Below are 27,320 nucleotides of genomic sequence, written 5' to 3'. Positions count from 1 at the left end.
GAGAGGTGGGGTTCCATTAAGTCTCTACTGGTGGGCCATAAATCAAAGTGTGTGTGTGTGTGTGTGTGTGTGTGTGAGAGTGAGTGAGTGAGTGAGTGAGTGAGAGAGAGAGAGAGAGAGAGACACTGACTCCCAGTGGCAGATCTTGATACTTTGGTCCTTGCACAGTTTTACCTTTTTAGCCCTGAAATGATAAAATCAAAACAATATCAAATAAAGGCTGAAATTTCTCAGTTTTTGTAGATGGTACAACAACAAAAGAAAGAAGTCACTTACTGCAGAATATTTGAGCACTTACCTGGTAATGAAAACAGCCCCTCAGTCCAAATGTTCTCCGTCTCGCCCTCAGGTTCATCAGTACTACAGCTCCCTGCCTGAGGACAAGGTGCCCTACGTGAACAGCCCAGGGGAGAAATACAGGATCAAACAGCTGCTCAATCAGCTCCCGCCCCACGACAATGAGGTGAGTCCAAACAGATGCCCTCCCCCACCACCTTCCATGCATCCATCCATCCATCCATCCATCCATCCATCACCTCACCTCCTTCAGGGCAATACAGAGATAAGAGGGGGAGCGGGGAGAAGACAGATGCTTTAAAAATGGAGTCTGTCTCCCTAATGGGTGAGATAGGGAAGTGTTTATCGCTGCCTATTAAAGTTGGTTACATGAATAAATTATTACCACAGTTTGTTTGAAGAGATTAAAAGACAGGATCCCCGTGAAGGTCGGCTCTGTTTCCACCTTAGTTTAGGCTAACAGTCAGCCTGAGCTGTTATTTCTTTTCACTTTATTAAGTGGGACTTCACAGAACCAATTTGTGGTCAGGTAGTGGGTGGGTTCTTAATTCCACCTACTAATCTGATTGGTCAGTCGTTTCATCAGCTGCGATCTGAGAGCCAGTTATTCGTTTGGTGACGTGGTTCCTGGTTAATCCTGATTCACAATTTGCACCCAGCAAAAGCAGAGCACAATATCAGCACTTCTTAGCAATGACAAAAACATGATGACAGTTAATTCAACTCTGGGATCAGTCACTGACCTGGCAAACATTATACAGATATTGAAATCTTAAAAAAAAACTACTTCTATTCACTTTAAGTAGTATTCATTCATCCATCCATCCATTTTCTGTCACCGCTCCAGTTCATGTTCTCGTGGTTTCATGGGCATGTGATCTTCATCCAGGTGCGCTACTGTAACAGTCTGGATGATGAGGAGAAGCGAGAGCTGAAGCTCTTCAGTAACCAGCGGAAGCGCGAAAACCTGGGTCGGGGCAACGTCCGCCCACTCCCCGTGACGATGATGGGGGCGATCTGCGAACAGGTAGCTGAAAGAAATGTCGAAAGCATAAAATATACATTTGACCTCCGTGTTATTTATTGATTTATTTTTTTTATAAATGTCATTTCTATGTGGACAGAGAAGTGACAGAAGTGAGTGATGTGGCAGACATATGGAACGACCTGCTGGCATGTCAGCAGGGTTTAATGTTGACGTATATAAATGAGGGAGATGCAGTTAAATTACTATTGTGACCTTGTCTCACTTCAAACTCTTAAAGTGATGTGTGTGGGTATGGTGCCCGCACTTTATTTTCTTTTTTTTATGCCTCACCAACTATAAAAATTCTGAAATACAGCTGAGTTCATTATAGTTGAGTTAGACTGCTCTAAATTCTCTAGATGCTTAGTGTTTGTACTCTTATATAATGGAAGTTTGGAGCTGAATGGAATTCCCGTTTAACAATAAACACACACACTTAATGCATCCACTGGCCGTTTGTCATTTTATTTACAACAAGCTCAAACAAGGTGGAGATACTCAGTGCTGTGCTGGTGCTCCGGGTGTACAGCTGCTTTATAGCTCGTGTTTCTTATCCAGTTAGCAGACACACACACACACACGAGGGAGTGGATTGTTGGGAGAGTTTGTATTGATTGAATTCTCCCCCCCTCTCTTTGGTTTCTTGCAGCTCTAGGCTTTGTGCCAGTTAGATAACCTGATTGCAACTCTACCTCCGTCTCCACCTTCCCACCCCTCTAAATCTGCTTTGCCTGCCTGACCTTTCCTCTCGTCTTACTGGTGCTGCTGCTCGTTTATCTTCCCGTCTTCTCTGATTGTACACCTCCATGCCTCTATCACACTTTTTTTAATCTTCCCTACATATCTCTCTGTTAATAAATCTATCGTTTGTCCCACCAGTGTCCTCCACCAGCCCTTCAAATTCTTTATCTCTCTGGTTCCCACCTCCAGAACACACCTTTGTGCTCGCAGCCTTTTCGACTTGCATAATTGTGTTACAGACAGAGATTTACTGATCCGGCATGTTCGATTGGTATCAGCACTAGCCTGACCTTATTAGAGATCCAATAGAAGGTGGACTTTAAGTTCATGGAAATCTCTTTATTTGTTGCATCTTCTGTAGCGCTGATGTGACTGTTTAATCCGTGAAACATTTTCAGTTAACAGAATGGTTTCTGGTGTCTTTTGTGAGGCTAAACTGTCTTTTCCAGCCATTGATTGGACAGAACAACCAATTTACAGCTATTAACTTCTGCTTTAGTATATGTATTACTTGACTGTAACTTTTTGTAGACCAATCTATCAATTGTATTATCAATTAAGTAACGGGTGATATTAAGTGATGATGACAGTGGTAGGAATTGCGGCCCTTATCCTCTGATGCTCCAGTAAGTTTGACTAAAGGTCCAATAAATGGAGTTCATCCCAGATTTAAAACAATTTTACAGTTTTTCACTTCCTGTCAGATTAGATTGTAATTCCATCCCTCTAAATGGAGCAAATTGGATTAGACTGTCTTATGTCCTGTTTCCAATGAACCGTTTTAACAGGAATTACTTTACATTAAGCAATCAGTGATGCCATACAACAAATCAGGATGCTGGCTTGTCTGCTCATTAAAAAAAAAAAAAAAGCTCTGCAGGCATGGACTTTCAGCTTTCCTTATGCTTTGAAAAACTAATTTGAGCCATGTGACTTCTTGCTGGGTGTTTTTTTTTTTTTTTTTTTTTTTCACATGCAAAGATTTTACATTATTGTATCAAAGAAGCGTTTCACTCAATTCTGTACTTTGAGGTTTAGACACTTTTTAAATAAGAAACGAAACAGTGCAGTAAGAGAAAGCTGGTAAATTGTGACAAATAAACCCAGCAATCATTCAGTTGTTTCATTTCATTTTCTGTTTAGTGTGGAGGCCAGATAAACGGCGGAGACATCGCTGTGTTCGCATCCCGGGCAGGTCACGGTGTGTGTTGGCACCCTGCGTGCTTCGTGTGCAGCATGTGCAACGAGCTGTTGGTGGACCTCATTTATTTCTACCAGGATGGAAAGATCTACTGCGGCCGGCACCACGCCGAGAGGCTGAAGCCACGCTGCACTGCCTGCGATGAGGTAAACGCACATCACACGCAGACACACAAGGCTACACGCGGATGGTCATGTCTTAATAGGTACACGTCACCCCCTTGGACAAGCTGTGCCTGTAACTGTGCCAGCAGGGCTATTTATAGTGTTTACACACATGCACTCTGCACTTACACATGCCTATATACACACCAAATTGCTGTCATACGACGCTTACGAGTTCACAGCACACTCCGTCACAGTTTAATGTCTGCTGAGGTTTATCCAGTTTAAAGGGGTTGAGTTTCAATATCCTGATCTCCCAGCCCATTAACGCCGACTCTTACTCTGCAAATGGGGACAAGGACTCTTTTGGCACTTAAATGCATCCCAGCGGTTTAACAGCAGCGTAATTAAAAGCAAATGCACCACCAAGATTTCAGTTCCTCACACACATTAGCCTCCTACACGAACTGGCGACAAAGAATGATCTAAGAGCGCCAAGCTGCAGAGGAGAAAATGGTATGGAGTGGGAGGGCAAGCAGTCTTTGTCCTGTCATTCAGCACGCAGTAATAACCCAACTGAGGTTTTATCTCTATGGACTTTCAATAAACGATACTCTTTCTTATGTCTTTGTTCTTAGATCATCTTTGCAGATGAGTGCACCGAGGCAGAGGGCCGTCACTGGCATATGAAGCACTTTTGCTGTTTTGAGTGCGAGACGGTGCTGGGGGGTCAGCGTTACATCATGAAGGAGGGACGGCCCTACTGCTGTTCCTGCTTCGAGTCCCTGTATGCAGAGTACTGCGATTCCTGCGGGGAACATATTGGTATGCTGCCTCACTCCCCATCATCCATCACTTCCCTCTATTGTTTCCATCACTGTTCATATGGACTGCATTAATGACTAGAAGCTCATGCAAAGAATTGGTTGCTGAAAGGTTATTAAAGTTCCAAATACATAATTTATATATAAGAGGATTCAGATGCAAGTTTGCACAGAGAAGAAAAGAGTTACAGTAGCATGACTGTGGTCTTGTTTTCAGCATTTTTTCATGGAATAAAGTTCAGAATATTTGTGGCAGGGGTGCAAAACTGAACACCACAGACTTACCTTTACAAAGCACAGAACTGTATACAATATACATCATGCAGTGTGGAACTCAACATAGGGCAAAGGGATGACTATCACGTGACTTTTCAAATTATGGGCCAGTTTTTGGTTGCTATTTTTGTTTTTTTTAAGTTTATAAAGGCATAAAGTGCCAGATAAGTGTAGAGACAACCCCAGCGAGAGAAGAAAATGGGGGATTTTTCAGCTGGAAACATTCCTATAAGCAATTTTTCTGTCTTCGAGTTTGTGCTCATGTGCATGCATGTGTAACTGCACACGTACGTGTGTGTTTCCCAGGACAGGATGCCCAGGTGTGATTTTTGGCACATATTTCTCTACAGATTTGCGCTGTAATTATTAGTCAGACAGGATACAGAAAAGTATTTGGCCTCAAAAATAAAACTGATTACAAATGAAAACCACCAGAAAGCACTCTCAATCCAGATGGCAGTCATTAGCAAATAGCTGGTTTTCTTTTCCCCTGCAACAACTGGAAACATTCTCAAAATGCTATGTGTTTATACAATGCTGGGCGAGCGTCATAATGAGTTTACCCTGAAACACAGCAAAGTTGCCGCCTCTAGCTCAATTTTCCATTTTCTTACTGTATAAGCTACTTGCAGTATGCTGCAATTTTACACAACACAGCTGGTTTAAATTAAATTTTTAAATGTTATGCCCTTTGAATACATGTGTATGAGTATCTGTCATTTATGTGTTTATCTTTCCTGCAGGTATTGATCAAGGCCAGATGACGTATGACGGGCAGCACTGGCATGCTACAGAAGGCTGCTTCTGCTGTGCACGCTGTAAACGCTCTCTGCTGGGTCGGCCTTTCCTGCCCAAGCAAGGTCAGATCTTCTGCTCCCGCTCATGCAGTCTAGGGGAAGAGCCTAATGGCTCCGACTCTTCTGATTCGGCCTTTCAAAGTGCTCGCTCCACTAGAGAGTCCAGACGCAGCTCTAAAACAGCAAAGAATGGAGGGGGAGGCGGGGTGCAGACTGAAAGATGTTCAGGGGAAGTGGACCCACTATCTTTACAAATGGATCTTCTGAGTCTGTCCAGCCAAACACCCAGTTTGACTCGTGAGCCACCTTCCTGGCAGAACCAGGAGCAAGCAGGCGATGGTTACACTTATGAATCCCAATCTGATCCAACTGCTAATCCCACACCTCTCCAGCTTCTTAGCCAGTGCAATGTCAGAAGTGTCTATAACCCCACCTGCTCTGGACAGAATAATCAACAGCAGGATTACAGGATCCAGGAGAATGGAGGTTTAAAGCGACCGCCTATTTCAGCCATGAAAGGCCACTCTCTGAATGAGACGTGGTTCCAACAGCAAGCTCCAGAAGAGTACTATCCATCCAAACTGAGGACCCAAAAGAGCTTCACTGAGGTGTCCCACTGCACTCAAAAACACAATGGCTTCTCCTCAGACAAGCGTTCGATTAGTTTGCACGGTTTTCAGAGGGACAGAGATGCGGGGCCTTCAGCAACTACCCAACAAACAGCAAGGAGCAGGAATCCAATAAATGCACTTAACTTGACAGAGCAACTGACCCCGTTAGAGCAGACCCCAAGAGGATCCATGGAGTCTCTGGCTCTCTCCAATGCTACAGGTTGGTGTGGTAGTAGTACTCACTAGATCTTGGTTTGACTTACAGTTTCTGTTTGGTGTGTTTGCATGTTGTTGCATATTAAGATGTTTCCTCAAGCTAAAGTGACAGTGAGTAAAAGGCAGTCATTTCTCCAAATTCTACTCTGTTTCCTTACAGGCAACTCAGATGCTGGGGGAAAGCGTCAGGAGCACCTTTCACGGTTCTCTATGCCGGACCTGAGCAAAGACTCTGGAATGAATGTGTCTGAGAAAAGTCATGTGGACACCCTCAACTCCTCAGGGCAGTTTCGCAGCTCTGAGTCTATTCACAGTCTCACTGCTGGTCAGTCCTATATGGAAATGAACCCTCGCAGACCCACTCAATACCAGATGCAGTACTGTGACCCTTCTGGCATGGGTATGGGCATTACTCGTTTACCACCTGGCTTCACCTTTCAGGAGGAAGATGGGCTTAGTTTGGTGAGCAACGCCAACGCTTCACGCTTGCCTCCCATTAGTGAGCGCAGGGTGGGTAGAGGTGGTGGTGGAGGTGGAGGAAGGGGAGCCAGTATCCGGATAGATGCCCCAGAAGAGACTCCACAGAGGCGTAGGCACCACCATCACCGCTCTCGGAGATCCCGTCGTTCTCGTTCAGAAAACGCTCTCCACTTGGTGGCAGAGCAAAGACAAAGGCCTCAAGAAAGACCACAGCTACATGTCCGAGAGGATTATGACTGTTTCCCGCCACCAAGGAGTGCAAGGGACCAGTTTGGTGGAAGAGGAGGAGGGGGAAGATACCAGCCCCAACTCTTCAGGCAGTGCCCCAGGACCACTTCAGACCTGAGTCTACAAAACCCTGGGGCCAACAGACGCACTGGCTTGAATCAGTACTCCTGGGATGATTATGATGACGATGACTGGTGCTCCACTTGCTCATCATCCTCAGAATCAGAGGATGAAGGTTACTTCTTGGGTGAACCGATACCCAGGCCCATCCAGCTGCGCTACCTCAGCAACCAGGAGCTGGTCCACAAGTATAACAACGCAGGAATGGGAGGACCCAACCGTAGTGGGCAGTTACACACTCGCAAACGCAGAAAAAGCAAGAACTGCATTATCTCTTAATATCTTGACATTTGCTCATTATATAACTTTTTAGCCCTTTTCAGACATGCATTCCTTACCTTTAATCGAGCAACATCTGAACATGTTACTTCAGCAGTGCCAATCTTACAAAGCACTGGATAAGTTTGAAAGTATGCCGTAATATTAATGGATTGGCTTGGACAATAGTAGGGATTATGTGTGTCTGCTCTGAGTTGTTAAGCTCACTAACGGACATGATTATTTTGGAAGTTAAAAAGCCAGTAACTGGCAAATCAGACACCAGTTCTCAGTAGGTGTCTCATGGTCTCACTCTGTTCAAGGAAGCCACAAACCCATTCCTTTTTTAAAAAACTTAAACACAATAAACTGACCTTTTCCCCCACACACCGGAAAAAGTTTTAATATCCTGCATTTTCCACATTTAAGCACCAATGCTGGTCAGTGCATACCTCATGGACCAGTGACTTCATGTATATATAATCTTAACATACCGTACTGAAGATAGACTGTGAATGATGACTTTAACCTATTCTGACCTGTTCAGAAAACATTATTAAAAAGCAATGTAAACAAGTTAGTTTGCTTCCAGCTGTTTATGGAAGTCTTTCTTCTGAGCATATTACATACCTGCAGTAAGTTAGCTGCAAGATTTTTGTGGCACTTGGTTTTTAAATTACAATAAATTATCTTTAACGTGGAGACAGGGATGATGACCTTGTAGACTTTAGACAAATGACCTGTTATAGTTTTTAGGCTACAGTTTATAAAGTGTCTAATCTGTTTACAAAAATGTGTGGATGTGGATGTATTCCCATGACTACAAATCGACCTGGCAGACATATATATATTTATTAAATGAGAGCTGATTACAGACAGAAAGTTTTAAAGATTTTACTACGTATATATGACATGAGGACAGTCTCCTTCCTTCAGTGCTTTGAGTGAAGCCATGAGAACATTTATGTAAAATGGACCTACATCTGAATGACAGAACCCTCTGACTTAAACAAATTCATGAAGCTAGCAATGTTACATATATCCCATGTCTGAAAAGGGCTGTTGTTCACCTTGTGTACACTAAAATTCTCCATCTGGAACAAAAACAAAATCACCTACTCCAACTTTTCAGTGTTATTTATCATTGATTATGATGTAATTGAAAGTCAGTGATGAATTACAGTCAGTTAACAGTAAAGAAAACAAGTGTTTGCATGTTTTTTTCCTTTTTTTAAACTTTTCACAATAACTCCTGATTATTAAGGCGAACAGTTACATGTGCAGTTTTGTCAAGTCCCAATGTTTATCAAAAGCTGAGGTGCAATTTTTTTTTTTAAACTTAATTTCCACGCAGCAAACGAGTGTACACTACCAGATTGGTATAGTTTTGCTTTTTCATGCAATGTGATTTAGATATAGGATATAATGTACTATTGAATTCAGTTTAATAGTATGTAAATAGATAAAATAATTAATAATTTCACTTAAGTTAATGAAGTCAGTGTACATATGGTTGTAAATGAAGCCTCACATATTTTTATATTTGTATAGCTGGAGTCATTTATGTATTAAATATCTATAATGTAGAGATAGAAAAATGACCAAAACAATGTTATGCATGTGTTATTTGGCTGACCTGGTCCTGCATTTGGAATAAAAGAGTACTTCAGTGAGTTTCACTGAGTGACCTGTATTTCTCTCCAGAGATAGGGGAAGTGCGCAAAAGAGTCACTTTGTCCATCTGTTTAATAAATAAATGAATGACAGTGGGCTGTAGAAGCCAGTTAGAGTCATCCTCAGATGAATTGTTCAACAGTGTATGCACTCATATTCAAACACACAGAGGTCCATTGTCCTGGAAACAGATGCCACTGCATTTCTGGTTTATTGTATCAGCTTGCACAAGTTGGAAACTGCTGACAAAGGTCTAGGGATTTAGTTATTGAAACCTGGTGATGCTACAAATATTCTTTGTTACCCATGCTAATGGGGTGGCTGAGACATTGTTGTTCCTGAAATTGGCCAAATTAAAAGCTGGTTTTCATCATGCCTAAGACACTGACATTTAATTACATTTCTGTGAGGGTGAGCTGCATATTCAGTCTCAACCAGACACACTTGTGTCTAATTTGGAATACTTACGACATCTGCGTCTCATTCAGGGGCAAATATGGCCCAAATGTCACAATGCACCTGACATCTGGCCCATATTATGTGAACCTGTGGCCATGTTGAGGCAGCCCGACTCGCCCTGATTCAGAGCCCAAAAGAAAGCTGCACATGTGGGCCATTTCTAGGGCCAATCATTCCCTGGTGTCTTATTAACATCAGAACATACTGAAATAGTTTAACATTATAGCTAATAAAACATTATTCAAAGTTTACCATGTTAAAGGACATGAAGGACAGCAGTGCAAGTTGATAGCAAACACATCTTTAGAAGCCAAGGTACGGCTCTACAAGATAGCCAACAGGAGCAGGTGTACCAATGTAGCAAGTCTGCTAGCATCATCAAAGGCACTTGTTGAAATGGGCTAATTTAGCTCAGGATTAAAAACTTGGCTAGTAAGCGATCACTAGCAGCCGAACATCAAACAACTGCGACAACGCGAGATATGGTTCACTGGCTAATATTTTACTAATCCAAAGGCAAGGCCAACTCGACATCCATCGTACATCCTGTGTAAAGCTCTCTTACCAACTGAAAGCCAGTCCACAATATACTCTTTACACCCTCATGCTTTGTATCATTCCCTTTGCCTTCCTCTTTCTGTGTCTCCTCATTTTTGCCATGATGTTTGTAGTAAGAATACTAAGCTAAATTCTTCTTATAGCTGGCTGAAGACCCAGAGATTGTGGGCTTGTGAATGGTTTTCAGTTAGAGAGCACACAGAGACAGATCAGCCTAGGGTTACCTTGCCTATTGGCCTATGGCAACTGGAATAAGCCCCCTTCCACTCTGAATTGGATAAATGGAAGAAGATGGATGGATTTTACTTTACTTTGTGTTTGTTTTTGTACTTTGTTAAGGTAACTAGTGCCATACCTCATGAATTACCAAGCAGAGGAACACAATGTGCTACATGAAATGAGCAATTTGGAGGACATATCAGATGATGTATATTTGCTTGCTAATGAGCACTACGTGGGGACTTCCAATTACACCCCCCCTCCAACTGTGGCCACCTCCAGAGAAATGGTACTAAGGAGGGAAACTTGCTGACTCAAGCCAAGTAAGATTCTTCAGCCATGCTTGAAAACCTGTTCGTTAGATTTCCTGGCAACATCTTGATGGATGCTCTGACAGTTTTTATTTCATCTTAAGTCCACTTAAATTCAAAACAAATCTGCAATGTCAAAAGTATTTTACTTTTTGAATACTCTGACTAAAGAGAAAAGATTTAAAATGGTAATAGAAACAACAAGACATGCACAGAAGGGTTAATTATTTGTACAGTAGAGCAGGTGGTATTGGAAAGTGTTAAGCAAAGTCATACTGTAAATTGGACTGATAATGTCCATGTGGTCTGGGGATTACTGCTGCTAGCCCCATAATCCCACCTCTCCCCTCACACACACACACACATACACACTTGGAACAAGGTGTGCAAATGCCAGTCTCCTGACTTGGAGCCATTGAAGCTCTAATGTTGTTGGCATAATGGTCACATTAGTATTTTTGCCTCACCTGAACTCAGCCACTAAGGCGTGTAGCCCAGCTTTCATGTTTACTTGGGGATGTGCAGATAACTCATTGACGGGAAGGAATGGATCTGAATTAGTCTGTCATTATACCGCAAAGCCAGCTGCAAAAATATGAGTCACATTATGTCTGACTGCTGCTGATGGCCTGGCCAGTAAATATGGACTTTGCTGCTTTAAGCTTTCATGTTGCAGACTGTATATCATTGGGGTGTCTGTCACTCAAATCCTTTTACTTAAAAGGTACTGAGACATACAGTGAGAGTCAGAGTCTTTGGTCTGCCTTCAATAACGTGAATATTATTGCTCTTGAAACACGAGCTTCCCTTACATCATCACTGCTTGCCCATATTAGTTTGTTTCTTTATTAGTCCCTCACCCGTGTGTGTGTGTGTGTGTGTGTGTGTGTGTGTGTGTATGTGTGTGGGGGGGGGGGAGTCTCCAAGTGTTTAATTAAAAGCAAATGGAAGCCGTACACTGAAGGGTGCCACAGATTGCAGCCATATGCTTCCCGCGCTGTGCCGTATTCAAGATAGCGGATGGTGGGGAGATAATCCTCGAGTGGTTTGGATGCTTCCAGTTGTGACAGTCATATTGTCAGCCAAGCGTGTAATTTAGAGCCATGAGCGGTTAGGTGTCTTCGCTGTACAAAGAAGTTACAGTCTGGTGATAGTCGAACTAGGTGTCAGGAAGAAGAGGTTTAATCGTTTCGTGATCATGACTGACATTGTCAGTGTTGAACAATAATGTTCTCCAGATCATGTGGATGAAAAGCATTTCTATTTACCCTCTTATTTTGTTTGAGCAGGTGTACATTTCAGTTATTACATACAAACTTGGATTAATAACATCTGGGGCTACAAATGCCCTGTTTGAAAAGGAGTACAAATTTCTGTCTAATCCCAGCTCTACTCTTCTTTTTTTTGTCTGCCACACAGTAAATTTACAAAATGCTCGATAAAGGTTTGACAAGAATAAAAAAAAGCCCTTGTAATACATGCATCCTAGTAGTCCTCATGTTGTATTTGTGCCTTGAAAGCCACTTCATTTAGAAAATGCAACAGTTTCATTAACAGCCAGACGTGCACGTGTGCGCGCGCGCGTGTGTGTGTGTGTGTGTGTGTGTGTGTGTGTGTGTGTGTGTGTGTGTGTGTGTGTGTGTGTGTGTGTGTGTGTGTGTGAAGGCTCAGATGCATGGCTGTCATGGGTTGAAACAGTTGGAGTTGTTTTAGGAGACTCTAAAAGCTGTAATTACCGGTCCTTGAGAGCAGAATGGCTGCAAATTACAGCTGCACTCTGAGCAAACTAAAATAGCTTGATTCAGTTATTTACAAATGAAGAATGCCAACGTGCTATCGCACATGCACACGCAACCAGCTCGCTATCGCTGGCACGCAAGTAGATACAAACTCCAACGCATATACACATACGCACACATGTTCACTGGCCTTGCTGAATAGAAGACGCGTGACAAGTCTGACTGAGGCCTTACCAGCCAGCTACTCTCCTACAGCTCTATCATGTGTGTTCAATTAGTGTGGAAAGAATGCATAAATACAGTTATCACTGTGCCAAAAATCACTTTCTCAAGTGACTGAAAATCACCCGTGGCAGATCTTCAAGTTTAGAAGATTTGTTATGTTGTTCGGGAAGTTTTTTTTCTTGTCCAGTGGATTGTGAATCCCCGTATTCTGAGACCGTAGTAGCTTTTAAACAGATCAGCCACATTAAAACCACCTGCCTGTCCCCTTCATGCCACAGCTCTGGATTAGTTAGGACTTTTTGGGTTGGCCTGTGGTGTGTTGTAATACTCAGAATTAGGATTTAGTGAGTCTGGACACCACATCAGTGCTCTGTGGACTCCTGTTCCCCTGGGCATTTATTAGTGGTTTTAGCAATATAGTGTGAGAGACCGTCGCGATGGTGGGGGAGGCCACTGCTGATGCATACTGTCTTTTCTATGATTATTCTACAGCACATTTCTACCCTGATCTATGACTCTCGCAGTCGTTTCTGTTTAGCCTCACTCTCCTGTGTGACAGGGTCACTTCTCTCACAAAGTGGATGTGCTAATATCATGTGACAGTAACCCTGCTGTCCATCTGTCTTTTCTCTGCTCTACTCACCAAGAAAACATGGCTACCACACCCAAATTGAATTATCTCCAACAAGTTCCTTGCTCCTCTAATTTAAGGCGCTCCAAAGTGTCACAGGCCAGCATTAGACTTGTAGACCTTGACTAAACCCGCTAATCTCAGACTTCATTCTCACCCACTTAAGGCTGTGTGACCTTTGTCCTTTCCACTGGCTTCAAGTGTGGCTGGTCAAGACTTTATACCCGGATTGCCTTCACTTCTCAAACTAATTCCTTGTGCTAATAGACTTGACGGCAAGTTTTTAAAGAGCGCTGTAAATAGGACTCATGACACGCACTGTATTATTAATTAGAGCCCATAAAAGGCCTCTGTGGGGGCCGTCATTAGGCCTTATTGTTGTCATTCAGCCACAGTGAGACAAAATAATCTTTCATTTTCAGTGTTTGCTTAGTATGACACGTGGCGCAGTGAAATGCTGCCAGGTTTGGATTAATCTGCAGATCCAACAGCTCGGAGGGGAACCCCGCCATAATGGAGAACAGCATGCTGGGTATTTTAGTGCTGCACTGCCAATGAGTTCATGGTATCGGCTCACTCTACCCGTTTTCACCACTGTGACTCATTAAGAAGCATAATTCCCAGGAGGGATCCCATCTGCATGCCACCTGTAGGAAGTTCCCTCTGAAAGCAACACTTAATGCATCCTGCATCAACACAATTTAAGCTCAATGCTTGTGTTCATCTCTTCACTGCCCTTTCTCTCTTCATTTTCCTATTACCCACATCTTTTTCTGTCTCTGTTTAGCCCAGATGATGGATAGACTGATTAGGCCTTCAGCTGTATCTGAAGCATAGGTGGTCTTGGAGCTAGGAAAGCCCCTTTTCAGACAAACACTGCCGCTTTCTACGCACTGCATGTAAATGGCAGTTGGCGAAATAAATACTAGCTGATGAGCTCGCTCCACCAGTGGGACGAGACCATGAAGGGGAAGGCAGTCCAGAGTGGTTCACCGCAAAATGTGCTTTTTAAACTATCCTCTAAATGTGTAGTCTGGTGGCAAGTCTCTGCCGACATTGCAGATTTTATCGCAGAAATGGCCGATCTGGACAACCTCAGGTGTAAACTGGATACAAGATTCAGGGTTCTTTATCATCATTATAAAAGAAAAATACAATGACATTAGATTAGCAAATATAAAAATAAGTTGAATAAACGTTAAATAGAAATACATTTTTCATTTAATTAATGCAGACACAACATCCATCAAAATTTCCCATATTTTCCACTATGCAATACATTCACTGCCATTGTATGCATTAAAAGAAAGTCGATTACTGCACATTAAAAGTCCATCAATGTGCTTGACTATGAACAACAAACTATGTGGGGGTTTTTTTATTGTTAATGACCTTATTGCAAGGACAGAGCAAGCAAGTGTTACAACTGCAGTCTGACACTATTTGTAAAGTGAAAAGCTTCTTGTACACAGTTGTTGAGCAGGTTTTGTTAACACGAACTGAAGCTGTCCTTCGGTAAAGCGAGAGACTGGTATCGGTATGACCTGCTAATTCCCCTGTCATCCGCTCCTCATTCTCTTCCACTTAGAAAAAGTAGATAATCTTCACACCCAATGGTCAGTTTAATCAGGTGGAATGTTTTTTGTTCAGGCCATGCACTAAAAAGCATTGTGTCATTTAACCTCCTACGACCCGAACTCTTCCACGGCATGCATTTTTAATTTCTCTTTGATATTTGGGCTGATTGGGGCCCGATGAATGTAAAAACAAAGAAGTACCGGATTTTTTTTTTTTGCCCAATATTTGTTTCTAAGATAAATGAGAGCCACAAATGAGGATATTCGTTTAAAATTTCAATAGAACAGTAGCAGTATAATGTCCTCGTAAGTGGATATCAGGCCCTTGTAGAGCAAAATTGAGGATTTGGTTCTAAATAACCAAGAATGCGATGTCCACATATGTGGACGGAGGGTCCTAGGAGGTTAATAAATCTACCCACATGACTCAGACAGAACAAACCTGGAGAAACCAGCTTGTCCCAAAATCTTGAGACTTATAAGACAATGATTCATTTAATCTGTAACACATGCAGCTGTGTTCACTCTACTCTGACTTGCAGTACTGTCTGTGAGCTCAGTGTTGCCAGGCAGAGTGATGGCTGAACGATGGCCCTCATTTCACCCCTTCTTCAATTTGCATTGTTGCTCTGCTGGAGGAGGATTTACTTAATAGTTAATGCTTAAGTGTAAACCATGAAAAGCTTTCTCTTCTTTTTTCCCCATTAGATACGTAATATGAATAAGACGGATGTATGTGAATTAACCATTTTGAATTTCAATGAAGTTATAGGCAAAAACACCACGGTCAAAACATCAAAAGAGGCACACTGTATCGCTAAGTGGCCAAGCTACGTTTTGAACTCCACACATTTCAGAAACAATCAGACACAGAGGAAACAGTTGCAAGTGGAGAATTTGACATGTGCTGATGAACAGTGAATTCTCTCTGATCAATGGGTCAAAAATGTCTGAAATATTTATTTACTAATTAACTATAATGACAATAAATGATAATAGATATGTAAAGCCTTTATTTACCTCAATTTAAGCATCTATGAAAACCAGATTTAGTTCATTTGTCCTGTTTGCTCTGGGCTACAGTAACTGCACTGGGTTGGTGTGCATGCTCCGTCGAGTTACTGCCTCCCAGCAGAAAGCTAATATCGCCACCTGCTGACGTGAATATTTCAAAATAGCTCTGCAAGTAAGAAATGTTAACAAAGATTGCTCCAATTAGTTGTTTAATTACTCCTCCCTCGTTGTTATCAAAGCACAGCATGGTATCGTTTCAGAATGATCAGCCCAGCCAGGATACTGCCAATCACAACGTGGACCACCAGAGTGCTGAACTGTGGGCAGAGTGTTATTAACAGCTAATGAAGACCCCGTGGCTGCTAGCAGCTGTTGGTTTGTGATAAGGAAGAAGACACTTGTTATGTACATCATCATAACCAGCCATCCACAGCCACTCAAAGAGCCCAACGGAGGTGAGGAAAACTCACAGGCCAGGAATTCAATTTGATTTGCTCTGCCTGCAATAATAAGAACAAGGACAGTGATGAAAATGTATGAATAAAAAATGAAATCTTGCCCAATAAAATGTGTAGAAGGTTATTCTGATTTTTTTCTGTTCAAAACGGGTTAGAAATACTAATAATAATAAAATCAACATATCATATTTATATCATGTTAAAAAGAGTAGTTGCTCGCTCTGTGCTTTTGGTTGTTGCTGTGTTAGCTAATTCATCTGTAATTTTTTTTTAATGACAATGTCAATGGATCAGTGGCCGCCAAATTTAATATCAGTCACATAAAATATTTAGGGAAATTAGCTCAGTCGGGCAGATTCACCACTGGTTTTAAACAGCTTCAGGTTCTGATGAAGAGTCACAAAACATTGTGACATGTTAGATTTTTATTAGGACTATTAACAAAATCCATTATGGAGGTCACATCATATAAACGGACATCACAACCTGTGTTGTTCTTAAAACTTCTCACTAAAGCTAAAAGGAACCAAAGGAAGAAGGATGCATCCAAATCAATAAAAGTCCTTATGGCTGTAAACTAATAAGTATGGAGAGCCACGAGTGCCAAAATGAATTCAATAAATATGTCATCAAATAATCCATCTAATGTGTTATTAATTAATAAAAAATTGAAATAATTATTTTATTAACTATATAATACATTCATTAAATGTCAATTCATTTCATTTATAGCATTGAATAAATTATGTGTTTTTCATTTCCAGTTTTAATTATTTATTTTTAATGAATTAGTGTAATAAATGTGCATGTGATGTAGTAGATCAGTAATACAGAAAGAGCTATTTGTTTAACCTGGGCTGATTCAGGGACTAAAAGAATGTCTAATGTAAAAACAAATAAATTAAGTAATTAATTAATTAATATAAATCCTTCAATCATGAAGCCTCATTTCTTGAAACGGGATCTCATATCATATCATATCAAATTTATTTGTATCGCACATTTAAAGACCAAAGTACACTAAAGTGCTTTCCAGTAAAACCATGATACAGATAAAATCACAATATAAAATCTAAATTACAGATATAAAGTAATTACATAATATAAATGCAGAGCCAGATGAAAATTACACTAATTCGCCTTGAATGCCAGGTTAAACACGTACGTTTTTAGACATGATTTAAAAGATTGAATAGAATCTGATGCCCGAATGTCAAGAGGAAGATTATTCCATAATTTGGGTGCGGCAGCACAGGCACGGTGTCCTCTGGTCTTCAGCCGAGACCTAGGTTGCACTAAGAGCAGTTGACCCGATGATCTTAGTGCTTTCTTAGGCGAACAGACAGAGGAGATCCCCAAAGTAATCAGGTGCCATATTATTTAGGATTTTATAAGTAAACAATTAGATTCATACCTTCTAGTGCCAGTTAAGAGACATGCTGCAGCATTTTGGACCAACTGCAATCGATGAAGGAGGGAAGATTGGAGGCCCAAGTAAAGAGAGTTACAATAATCTAGTCTTGAAGTGATGAATGCATGAATAAGTTTCTCTTGATCTTTACGTGGCATATAAAGTTTAGAAAAATCACAGACATACAGTATGAATAGCAACATGTCGATCACAAACCCTGGAGCATATCCTGTTTTATCATGTATTTTACTCAACATGGAACCATAATTGACATTTTAACAACTTACACATTTGACCAACAGACGAAAGATCCCCAATCTAACCCCAGAATAAGACAAATATACCTAGGGTTGTGTCAGGAAGGGCATCCATCATTCAAATCTGCCAAATTAAGTATGGGGAGCTACTAACTGTGGCGACCACTTGTGAATAAGGGAGCAGCCAAAATGAGGTTGGTGTTTTATAATAGACTTCTATAAATTGCGACCAAAGGAAGGTTTTTTTTTTTCAGACCAGGAGGTCATGTCCATCTTGGTTATAAAGCATGTGGTCAAAAGTATCATGCATAAAAATGCCTCAATTCTTGATCTGTTGGTGGCAGCAGAGCCACGTGTGAAAACAATCTGATCACTGTCTTCAATCAGAAACAGAAAAAAAGGACAAAACATATAAGAAAAGGACAAAATAGTCTGGATGCTATTATGCTTGCTGCACTTAACACACTGCCATAACACCAAGAGCTGTTGCTGTATATGGCTCTTCTTTCTTCAAAAAAAACAAACAAACAAACAAACAAACTACTTTTATCCTAATTGTCTCCTATTGTCAAAGCAGCTGAAGTTTCTTTTTTAACAAAATAGTCCCTTTGAGGTTATATTATATATACTCTGAGGTGTACAAACCCAGCCAAGCCTGATAGCAAGTTTGCCACAAATTGACATGTCTAAAGAAAACCGTGGAAACAAAATCACGGCATCACAGGTATCCTTTTATCCACACCTGACTAGGTGTGGTCAATTAGCAACAGCTGAACCCACTGAAGAGATTAGGGGCTGCAGAGGGACGTAACAGTGACCAACAGAACAAAACATGTTTGAACATTATGTAAGACTTTGTGGTGCATCTTTCAATCATTTGTGCCTCATTGGACTGAGAAAAGTATTGGATGACTTATTGCTGGAGCCATGATACTATATTGCATAATAGCTGGATTGCACTGATGGCTTTTTTGGGGAGTTTGTTTGTTTTTTTGCAAGTTTAAATGAGAATTAAGAATTAATTAATTTATTGAGTGTATTCCTTTTTCAAATGTTCATAGACAGCCACAGTTCTTAGTCTACGTCTAAACTCTGCTGGCCTGATAATAATAGAGTTTATCTTTCCACGTGATTTAAATAAGAAGAATAAGAAGAAACAGGAACAGAGAGAAAAACATAAATCAAGCTACTGGCAATAGGACGAATCACTTATAAAAACATATGCAGCACCAGTGTTGTGCACAAAATGTACTGATAATGTCCTTATTTGACATTATGGTTAAATCTATACATTAGCTTGCGTGTGACTGTGAACTCATTCAGTTTATATTGTTTTCAGTCTGAAATAGCTGCAAGTTAGAAATGATCCAGTGATTGTCAGGGTGGTGTGATGACACCAAGTTACTTTATTTCTGAAAAGTTAATAATAAGCAGGGTGAAACACTGAACTGTGTCCCCACTGTTAGGACATATGTGCTGTTAAGGTCCGTGTATCAAGAGAATGGAAACTTTGTTTCAGCAGCTGGTAAGATTTTTCCTATATTTGCGCCATAAAAGTTAATGTATTGTATGTACATGTATTGTAAATATGTACATGTGGATTTTAAATATAATTTAAATATTCTTTTCACGTTTCTGTTAAAATGTTTCGTGACAAATCTGTCACATTGCACATGTCTAATTTTATGCGTAATGCTGATAATTTTCTTTTTAAATTGTATTTATTTATTTTTTACAAAATCAGAGTGGCTTATTTTTAGTTCCTGAACTCAGGGGAGTTATCTAAACCACAGTTTCAGCTGAGTCACACTACTCTCTCAGTTATTAAACCATTTCGCTGGTACAGCTAACATGACACTGAGCTCAAATTTACATGATTACAATCTATGACTGAGGTGTGATCATGAAAAGATTCAAAAAAGGTGATTATTATTGTTTTTCTGTGAACTTTCAGACACAGCTAGAAATGAAACAGTTACAGTTTATGAATCAGACAGGGTAAACTTAAGTCTAATCTAATCTTTGTTTTATTCACAACTTGTGTTTAAAAAAAAATCAGTAAATCCAATTTTAAAATCTAGATTTTCTCACTTATTTAACCCTTGTGTGGTGTTCGTATTTTTGTTACTCAGCCAGTGTTCATGGGTCTGGTGGACCCGCTAGAGTTTTGGCTTTCCAAATTAACACTATCAAACAATTTTATGTTAAATTACTCAACAGATGTTTACTTCATCCCAATTACAAGACATATGAACAGCAAACATGGTTAATTTTTTCCCTTTACCTTTGTTAGATCACATTTATGAATTAATGTGCTTCTCGTTTTTCTTTTATATAAAATGTTATAAATAAATCAGTTATAATCAAGTGGAGTGAGTGGAAAGACACAACACATTTACACGTGAAAAAATAATTAATTGTTTAATTTTTCTTTTGAAAAAAACTGAACACGGGTCTCACAGACCCGAACACCATACAAGGGTTAAACATGTTTGAAATCTTTGTTAATACCCATTCTCCAAAAGTTTGACTGTGACTTTAAAAATATAGGCAGCATCTTTACAGGTGATAGTAAACACATTTATAAAAGTGATTCATCGGATTTCTCTCCTTTACTTCAGACCCATGGCAACGCTCTATTCCTCATCCTTGTTTTGGGATTAGGAGGAAGCTTTCAGGTCGGCTTCCATATCACTGGACTGAGTTCTCCTTCGCCGGTGAGACACGTCGCCTTTATCATTTCTTCTCCATTCTGTCTCGATTATCTGGATCACATTTAATAACAGTTTAAATCTATCTCCACAGTACATCCAGCGCTTCATCAACAGCAGCTGGTATGACAGATACGGAGAGCCTCCACATCCGCAGACGGTCACAATGATCTGGTCTCTTATTGTTTCCATGTTTGCTGTCGGGGGACTCTTCGGTGCCATCAGTGTCAAATTTATCTCAGACTTGCTGGGAAGGTGAGTATGAAGACAGATGTTGTACCAAGCTGTATAGCCTACGGAGACCTGAAGTCATGAGCTTTCCTTCTTCAGAAAAAAGGCAATGATCTGCAACAGCTTCATTGCTGTTCTTGCAGCAGGATTCATGCTGACAAGTAAAAATGTCAACTCTTTCGAAATGATCATTGTGGCAAGATTTCTGTTTGGTTACTCAGCAGGTAAGTTGCCATATTCTACAGACTCCTTATTAATATGTTTTCACCACCTATACTCACCATGCTTGCTTTATGTGACCTGCAGGCTTGGGAATGAACACTCACTTAATATATCTTGGGGAGATTTCACCCAGAAAGATAAGAGGGATAGTGACTCTGACCTCAGCCACTTTTACGTCACTCGGGAAAGTGTCTGGACGGGCGTTTGGGTTGAGGTAAGCACCTGAAGTTGATATGAAAAAGAAAAATGGGCTTTAACCCATTGTCAAAAGCTACTGCAGCATATTATGACAATAGATTACAAATTAAACACAACATTTCATTTTGATTTTTCAGCGAGATCCTTGGCCGCGAGGACACGTGGGACATTCTCCTTAGTGTCGCTGCACTTTTCTCCTTTGTTCAGATTGTGATGTTGCCTTTTTTTCCTGAGACGCCAAGATATTTACTCATAGAGAAAGGTGATGATAAGGCATGCAAAAAAGGTTAGTAGCTTTGCGCAGTTTATGTATCAAACACGACCCCAGATGTTTATGAAAATGTTCTACAAACACATACTAGTTAAAGATAAATGATAGTCTTGTGAAATTACAAGTCAATCAGTCCCTGCGTGTTTTGTATTTGAGCAAAGTTGCACATTTTTCAGTTCTTATCCCCTCCGTGATTTGGGATTTTCTGGTTTCAGCTCTCCAGAGTCTGTGGGGCCAAGGTGACTACCAACAAGAAATGGATGAGATGTTGACTGAGCAGGCAGCCATTGAAGCAGCCCCACCAGTGAGCCTTCTGCAGCTGCTGAGAGACAGGACTGTCCGATGGCAGGTCATCACCATCTCCATCATCTACTGTTGCAACCAGCTGTCGGGCATGTCTACAGTATGAACAATACCATATAGTATTAGTATAATACCATATGATACAATATGATATATGATATAGGATTGCTAAATTGCAGAATGATACAACATTACAACAATTTTGTGACTTTTGGAGGTTCACGCACATGCATACATGACATATCTGTATAACTACAGATCAACATATCTATTGATATCTGTATATATGAGACTTCATTGTTCCTTCCATATCAAGTTTCTATCAACAGAATAGACTAAAATATAAATCAGATTTCATGCTGACTGTTTATAGCCTAATAGTGCCTCTTTTCTTCCCAGATTAGTACCTTTACTTATGACATCTTCCTGGAGGCAGGTATACCAAAGAAGAAGATCCGCTATATCACTCTCGGTCTTGGAGTGGCTGAAATTCTCACCTCGCTCACCTGTGTAAGCAAACACTCAGTCTGTGCCTGAGCTCATCTGTGTAAATGAGCATTTTAAGTGTATACATCCTTTCATTTCTACTATTAGAGACAATCTTCTTATGACAAGTCTGTCATTATTTTCTCCCTTCCTCAATTTCAGGGTCTTCTCATTGACCTCACAGGGAGGAGACCATTGCTGTTCGGCGGTTACGGTGTCATGTCTGCTTGCTGGATTTTTGTCACTGTCACACTCAACCTGAAGGTAAACCATTACCAGTGGTGGGCAACATAATATTAATAAAAGTAAAAGCAATGTAAAGAAAGCAAAACAAAAACAGTTGATTTGTTAAAGACAACAAATAGAATAGAATAGAATAGAATTCAACTTTATTGTCATTGCACATGCACAGGTACAGGGCAACGAAATGCAGTTTGCATCCATCCAGAAGTGCTTTAGTGATATAGATATATTACAATATATATTAGCAATAATATAGATATGTGAGTATATTACAGAAATGGGTCTATTATGGTATGTTATAATGTACACGGTATGAAGTATGTTGTGAATATTCTATAACTATAAGTATGTACAGGCTGTAGTGAGTACAAGCTATGTACAGGATATGAACAGGATATAAATATGAAAAACTATACAGAATATGAAATAAATAACTTTACAGAATCTGAGATATACAGCTATACAGAAATGGGAACTATGCAAGTTGTAAACAGTTGTAGGATTAAAGATTATCGAATGTACAGAATGATTATTTACACAGAGCTATACAGTAGTGCAGTTAAGATAAGTGAGGGTGTAGATAGTTTCTACAGAGGCTATATAAAGTGCTAGTGGTTGTGAGTGGTGGTTCAGTCCATGTTATTATTGTGTTTGAGGGTACAGTTGTCCATTGTGGGTGTGTGTATGTTCAGTCCATGAGTTTAACGTGGGTCAGATGTCAGGAGGCAGAGTTCAGGAGTCTGACAGCTGTGGGGAAGAAGCTGTTCCGGTACCTGGTGGTCTTAGTCCGGAGGCTCCTGTGGCGCCTCCCAGAGGGCAGGAGGGTGAAGAGTCCATGTGATGGGTGACTGGGGTCTTTGATGATTTTCCCAGCCCTTTTCAGACACCGCTTCCTGTAGATGTCTTTTATGGCAGGAAGTGGTGCTCCGGCGATGCGCTGGGCAGTTTTCACGACCCTCTGCAACGCCTTCCGGTCCGAGGCAGAGCAGTTCCCGTACCAGACTGTTATACAGTTGGTCAGGATGCTCTCGATGGTGCAGCGATAGAAGTTCACCAGGATGTCTGAGGACAGGTGGTTCTTCCTCAGAGTCCTCAAGAAGAAGAGGCGCTGGTGAGCCTTCTTGACCAGCTTGGAGCAGTTGGTTGTCCAGGTGAGATCCTCGGAGATGTGGACTCCCAGGAACTTGAAGCTGCTCACACGCTCCACAGCCGTCCCCTTAATGTGGATGGGTGGATGTGGGTCAGCATTCCTCCTGTAGTCCACGATGAGCTCCTTGGTCTTCTCGGTGTTAAGCAGCAGGTTGTTTCTGTCGCACCACTCAGCCAGACGATCCACCTCCTCCCTGTAGGCGGCCTCATTGTTGTCACTGATGAGGCCAATCACCGTGGTGTCATCTGCAAACTTAATGATGGTGTTGGAACCATCAGCAGGTCTGCAGTCGTGGGTGAAGAGGGAGTAGAGGAAAGGGCTCATCACACAGCCTTGTGGTACACCGGTGTTCATTGTGATGGTAGATGAGCAGCGGTTATCCAGCCGGACATGTTGGGGGCGGTTGGTCAGGAAGTCCAGTAACCATTTGCAGATGAGGGAACTGATACCCAGGTCTGTCAGTTTCCTGATGAGTTGTGAGGGGTGGATTGTATTGAATGCTGAACTGAAGTCTATAAACAGCATTCTGGCGTAGGTGTTGTTGTTGTCCAGGTGTGAGAGGACAGAGTGCATTGCGATGGAGACTGCATCCTCTGTGCTCCTGTTCCGGCGGTATGCGAATTGGTGGGGGTCCAGGGTGGGGGGGAGACAGGATTTGAAGTGTGCTAGGACCAGTCGCTCTAAGCACTTAGTGATGATGGGGGTGAGTGCTACTGGGCGGTAATCATTGAGGCAAGATGGGTTGGAGTTTTTAGGTATCGGGACGATGGAGGTGGATTTGAAGCAGGCCGGTACCACAGCGTGGGCCAAGGACAGATTGAATATGTCAGGTGTGTGAAGAGACTGAGGACCCAAGTGCAGGCAAACGGAGACGAGGGTGGATGATAACAAAAAACGAGCCTTTATGGACAGCTGAACAAAAACTACAAACAGGTGGAACAGAGAAAACTAAGCAAAACCTAAACTGGGAAAAACTATGCATAAACATATAACCTGAGGGTGGAAACCACAGGCCAGAAAAGAGAGACCAGGAAACGCGGGTAAAGCTGACGGAAGAAATACAGAAGCAACATGGAAGAAAACAAGCAGACGGACCAACAAGGGACAAAGGGAAGCACACACAATAAATACACACAAGGTAACGATGGAAATGCAAACAGGATGTTCCTTGAGTTGACTGTTGTTGTAATTTGGTGCAATATAAAAAAAATTGAATTGAATTAAATTGAATAGGAGGGAGATACAGCTGAACCTAATTAGAAGTGATGAGACAGGGAGGAAGCAAAACAGAATACACTGACATAAAACACGGACTTTCAAAGTAAAACAGGAAATACATGAACACAGAGACCTGAAACGTTGGCACAGGAAGGCACAGAGTGGGCATAACACGGAACACAGGAGAGGCACATAAACAAAACCTAAAGACTGGAAAATCACAGATGACACCGTTTCTACTCGTCAAGATCAAGGATCAAGGAAGTTTTCTTTTCATTTGCAACACGTTTACATGAGGTGGAATGAAATTACGTACACACGGTCCCGGTTATCCATAGAAGGGAAAAGAAACAGAATAACGAAGAAACTAACAAATAGCAAGTAATGAAATAATACAATATAAGTAGAGTGCAACAACCTGAGTACCAGTATGGAGTATAAATATAGAAATATAGGTATAAATATTTTAGCAGCAAGAGGGCATGATGACCAGCATTAATAAAGTGATGGTGTCAGTAAAGTATCAGTAGTATAACAGTTCTTGTCCATTTATGCATTGAGAAGTCTCACAGCTTCTGGAATGAAGCTGTTTCTCTGTCTAGTAGTTTTGCATTTAATGCTCCTCAGCCTCCTGCCTGAGGGGAGCAGGACAAAGAGTGTGTGTGCTTGGTGAGTGGGGTCCTTCATGATACAGGTAGGCCTCTTCCTGCATCTGGAGGTGTACATGTCTGTGACGGTTGGGACAACAACTGTCTGTGTAGCCTTCACTGGAAAGTACACTAGTAACAATATTGCCAATATGACTGAAGATGACCTGTTTCATAAAGGGGAAAATGTGTATAAGCTATCACTGCTGTGATGATAAAAGGCAGAAATATAGAAATTAATCTGATGCAAAATCAAATATATGCATTTAAAACTGTCTTTCACACAGGATTCCAGCTACTGGGTTCCATACATTACTGTGAGTTTGATGGTTGTCTTCATCGTGTTCTTTTGTGGAGGACCTGGTAAGCATAAAGCACTTATACATACTGTATGTAGCGTAACGTTTTTAGTATCCAGTACATCACACCTGTAGCAGTTATGGAAAACGTGTCTATATGCAAAGATAACAAGGTCAATTCCCTGTTCTTTCTCTGATTCTCACAGGAGGAGCCACACCAACGCTCAACAGTGAGCTCTTCATTCAGTCTAATCGAATGGCATCACTCGTCCTCACAGGGCTGCAGCGGTGGTTTATGTTTGCAGTGATGGGCCTGGTCTTTCCATTCCTCATTGTACGTACGACCAAACTGAAAATAAGCAGCGCATTACACTATAACACCCACAGGGATCTATATGTTGTGCTGAAATCATGAATGACGTTTCTTTCCCAGGATGCTCTCAGCTCGTACTTATTTGTGCTGTTTGCCTCTGCCTGCATGCTGGGTAGTCTTTATACCTTCTTCCTTTTGCCTGAGACTAAAGGCAAGACCCTGCTGGAGATCTCAGAGGAGTTTAAAGCCATCACCGTCTGTGGGAAATCCTTTGCAGAGGAAACGAGAACAGAGACCAGGTTGTGATGAGGACCACGTATAGCTACAGCAAAAAACATGAGGAAAAAAACAATTTTTCTTTCAGGACAAGATTGAATGACTGTGGAAAAAACGTGCTTTGCAAATAAATGACTCACAATGACATTAAACAATGTTACAATTCCCAAAATTTGGAATCTTTCCAACTTCAGTTTTTGCTTTTTAGTTGCTTCTGCTATTTTCTGTTTGTCCATAAATGGTGACTGTTGTGCAATCGGATCCTGTACGAAGTTTTTTCTTGGCCCACGTTTCTTTACAACTAACAACAACTAACCTGCATAATGGGCTTCCATTACAATTCTAAGATGCAGTATTAAGTAATCATCAGGTAATGGCATAATATCATTATGCAATTTTCTATATGCCCAAACACCAACATAAATACATATCCTAGTAATGAGAACATGCATAAAGTTCTTTTATGCTCTTAAATGCCACTAGTTTAGCCAAAAGCAAAGTTGGAGAAAAGGAGCGCTTCAGAGAAAACGTCGTAGTGAAAGGAAGGCTCACTTTATGATGTTTCACTAAACCCCAAAGGTGCTCTGTTGGCCTGATCTGGTGACTGTCATGTTCAGTTTGAGATGATTCTGGAAACAACCATCAGAAGATGGGTACACTGATCGTAAAGGGATGGACATGGTCAGTACCATTTTGCAGGTAGGTTGTGGCATTAAAACAATGCTCTTTTGTTACTAAGGGGTCCTGCCCATGTCCAAATGCACATTTCTATGTTGTTTACACCAGATTTTGAGCCTACTATCTGAATGTTGAAGCAGAAATCAAGACCAGGGTATTTCCTGTTCCAAGTTGACTGGAGTGGCACCCTGTGTGGTGTTTAAACTTCAGTATGTGTAGTGTGCATAGTGTTAAGCTCTTCCACATACCTTGGTTGAAATGAGTAGTTATTTGAGATGCTGTTGCTTGTTTATCAGCTTGAACAAGTCTGGCCATTCTCCTCTGATGTGTGGCACGAACAAGACCAAAGTCACTTAAATCA

At 41.1% G+C, this 27,320-nt stretch overlaps 2 protein-coding genes across 7 annotated transcripts in view; both read left to right on the top strand.

Moving 5' to 3' along the window:
* prickle2b (prickle homolog 2b) overlaps window positions 1-8,854 on the top strand; it is an 87,891-nt gene extending 79,037 nt beyond the window's left edge. For both annotated transcript variants that reach the window (XM_026168628.2, XM_026168629.2), the window contains 6 exons: window positions 350-463; window positions 1,187-1,324; window positions 3,209-3,412; window positions 4,009-4,195; window positions 5,214-6,098; window positions 6,255-8,854. In XM_026168628.2, the coding sequence (XP_026024413.2) occupies window positions 350-463; window positions 1,187-1,324; window positions 3,209-3,412; window positions 4,009-4,195; window positions 5,214-6,098; window positions 6,255-7,201 (2,475 nt within the window). In that variant the 3' untranslated portion in view covers window positions 7,202-8,854. The remainder of the gene's footprint in view (window positions 1-349; window positions 464-1,186; window positions 1,325-3,208; window positions 3,413-4,008; window positions 4,196-5,213; window positions 6,099-6,254) is intronic.
* Window positions 8,855-18,481: 9,627 nt separating this feature from the next.
* Window positions 18,482-26,539, top strand: LOC113022809 (solute carrier family 2, facilitated glucose transporter member 9-like). 5 transcript variants are annotated; one of them, XM_026168624.2, is made up of 13 exons: window positions 18,488-18,560; window positions 19,180-19,238; window positions 20,335-20,430; window positions 20,519-20,679; window positions 20,755-20,879; window positions 20,962-21,091; window positions 21,213-21,361; window positions 21,562-21,749; window positions 22,049-22,159; window positions 22,298-22,399; window positions 25,681-25,756; window positions 25,899-26,026; window positions 26,126-26,539. In XM_026168624.2, the coding sequence occupies exons 2-13, from the start codon at window positions 19,215-19,217 to the stop codon at window positions 26,309-26,311; spliced, it is 1,476 nt and encodes a 491-aa protein (XP_026024409.2). In that variant the 5' UTR covers window positions 18,488-18,560; window positions 19,180-19,214; the 3' UTR covers window positions 26,312-26,539. The 5 variants fall into 5 exon arrangements, with proteins under 5 accessions (XP_026024411.2, XP_026024409.2, XP_026024412.2 ...); XM_026168626.2 differs by lacking the exon at window positions 19,180-19,238 and having other exon boundaries at window positions 18,482-18,560; XM_026168627.2 differs by lacking the exon at window positions 18,488-18,560 and having other exon boundaries at window positions 19,072-19,238; window positions 21,562-21,695.
* Window positions 26,540-27,320: the final 781 nt, after the last annotated feature.

Source organism: Astatotilapia calliptera, chromosome 5, assembly GCF_964374335.1.
Source record: "Astatotilapia calliptera chromosome 5, fAstCal68.1, whole genome shotgun sequence".
Taxonomy (NCBI): Eukaryota; Metazoa; Chordata; class Actinopteri; order Cichliformes; family Cichlidae; genus Astatotilapia; species Astatotilapia calliptera.
This window is presented reverse-complemented; position numbering and strand designations above follow the sequence as displayed.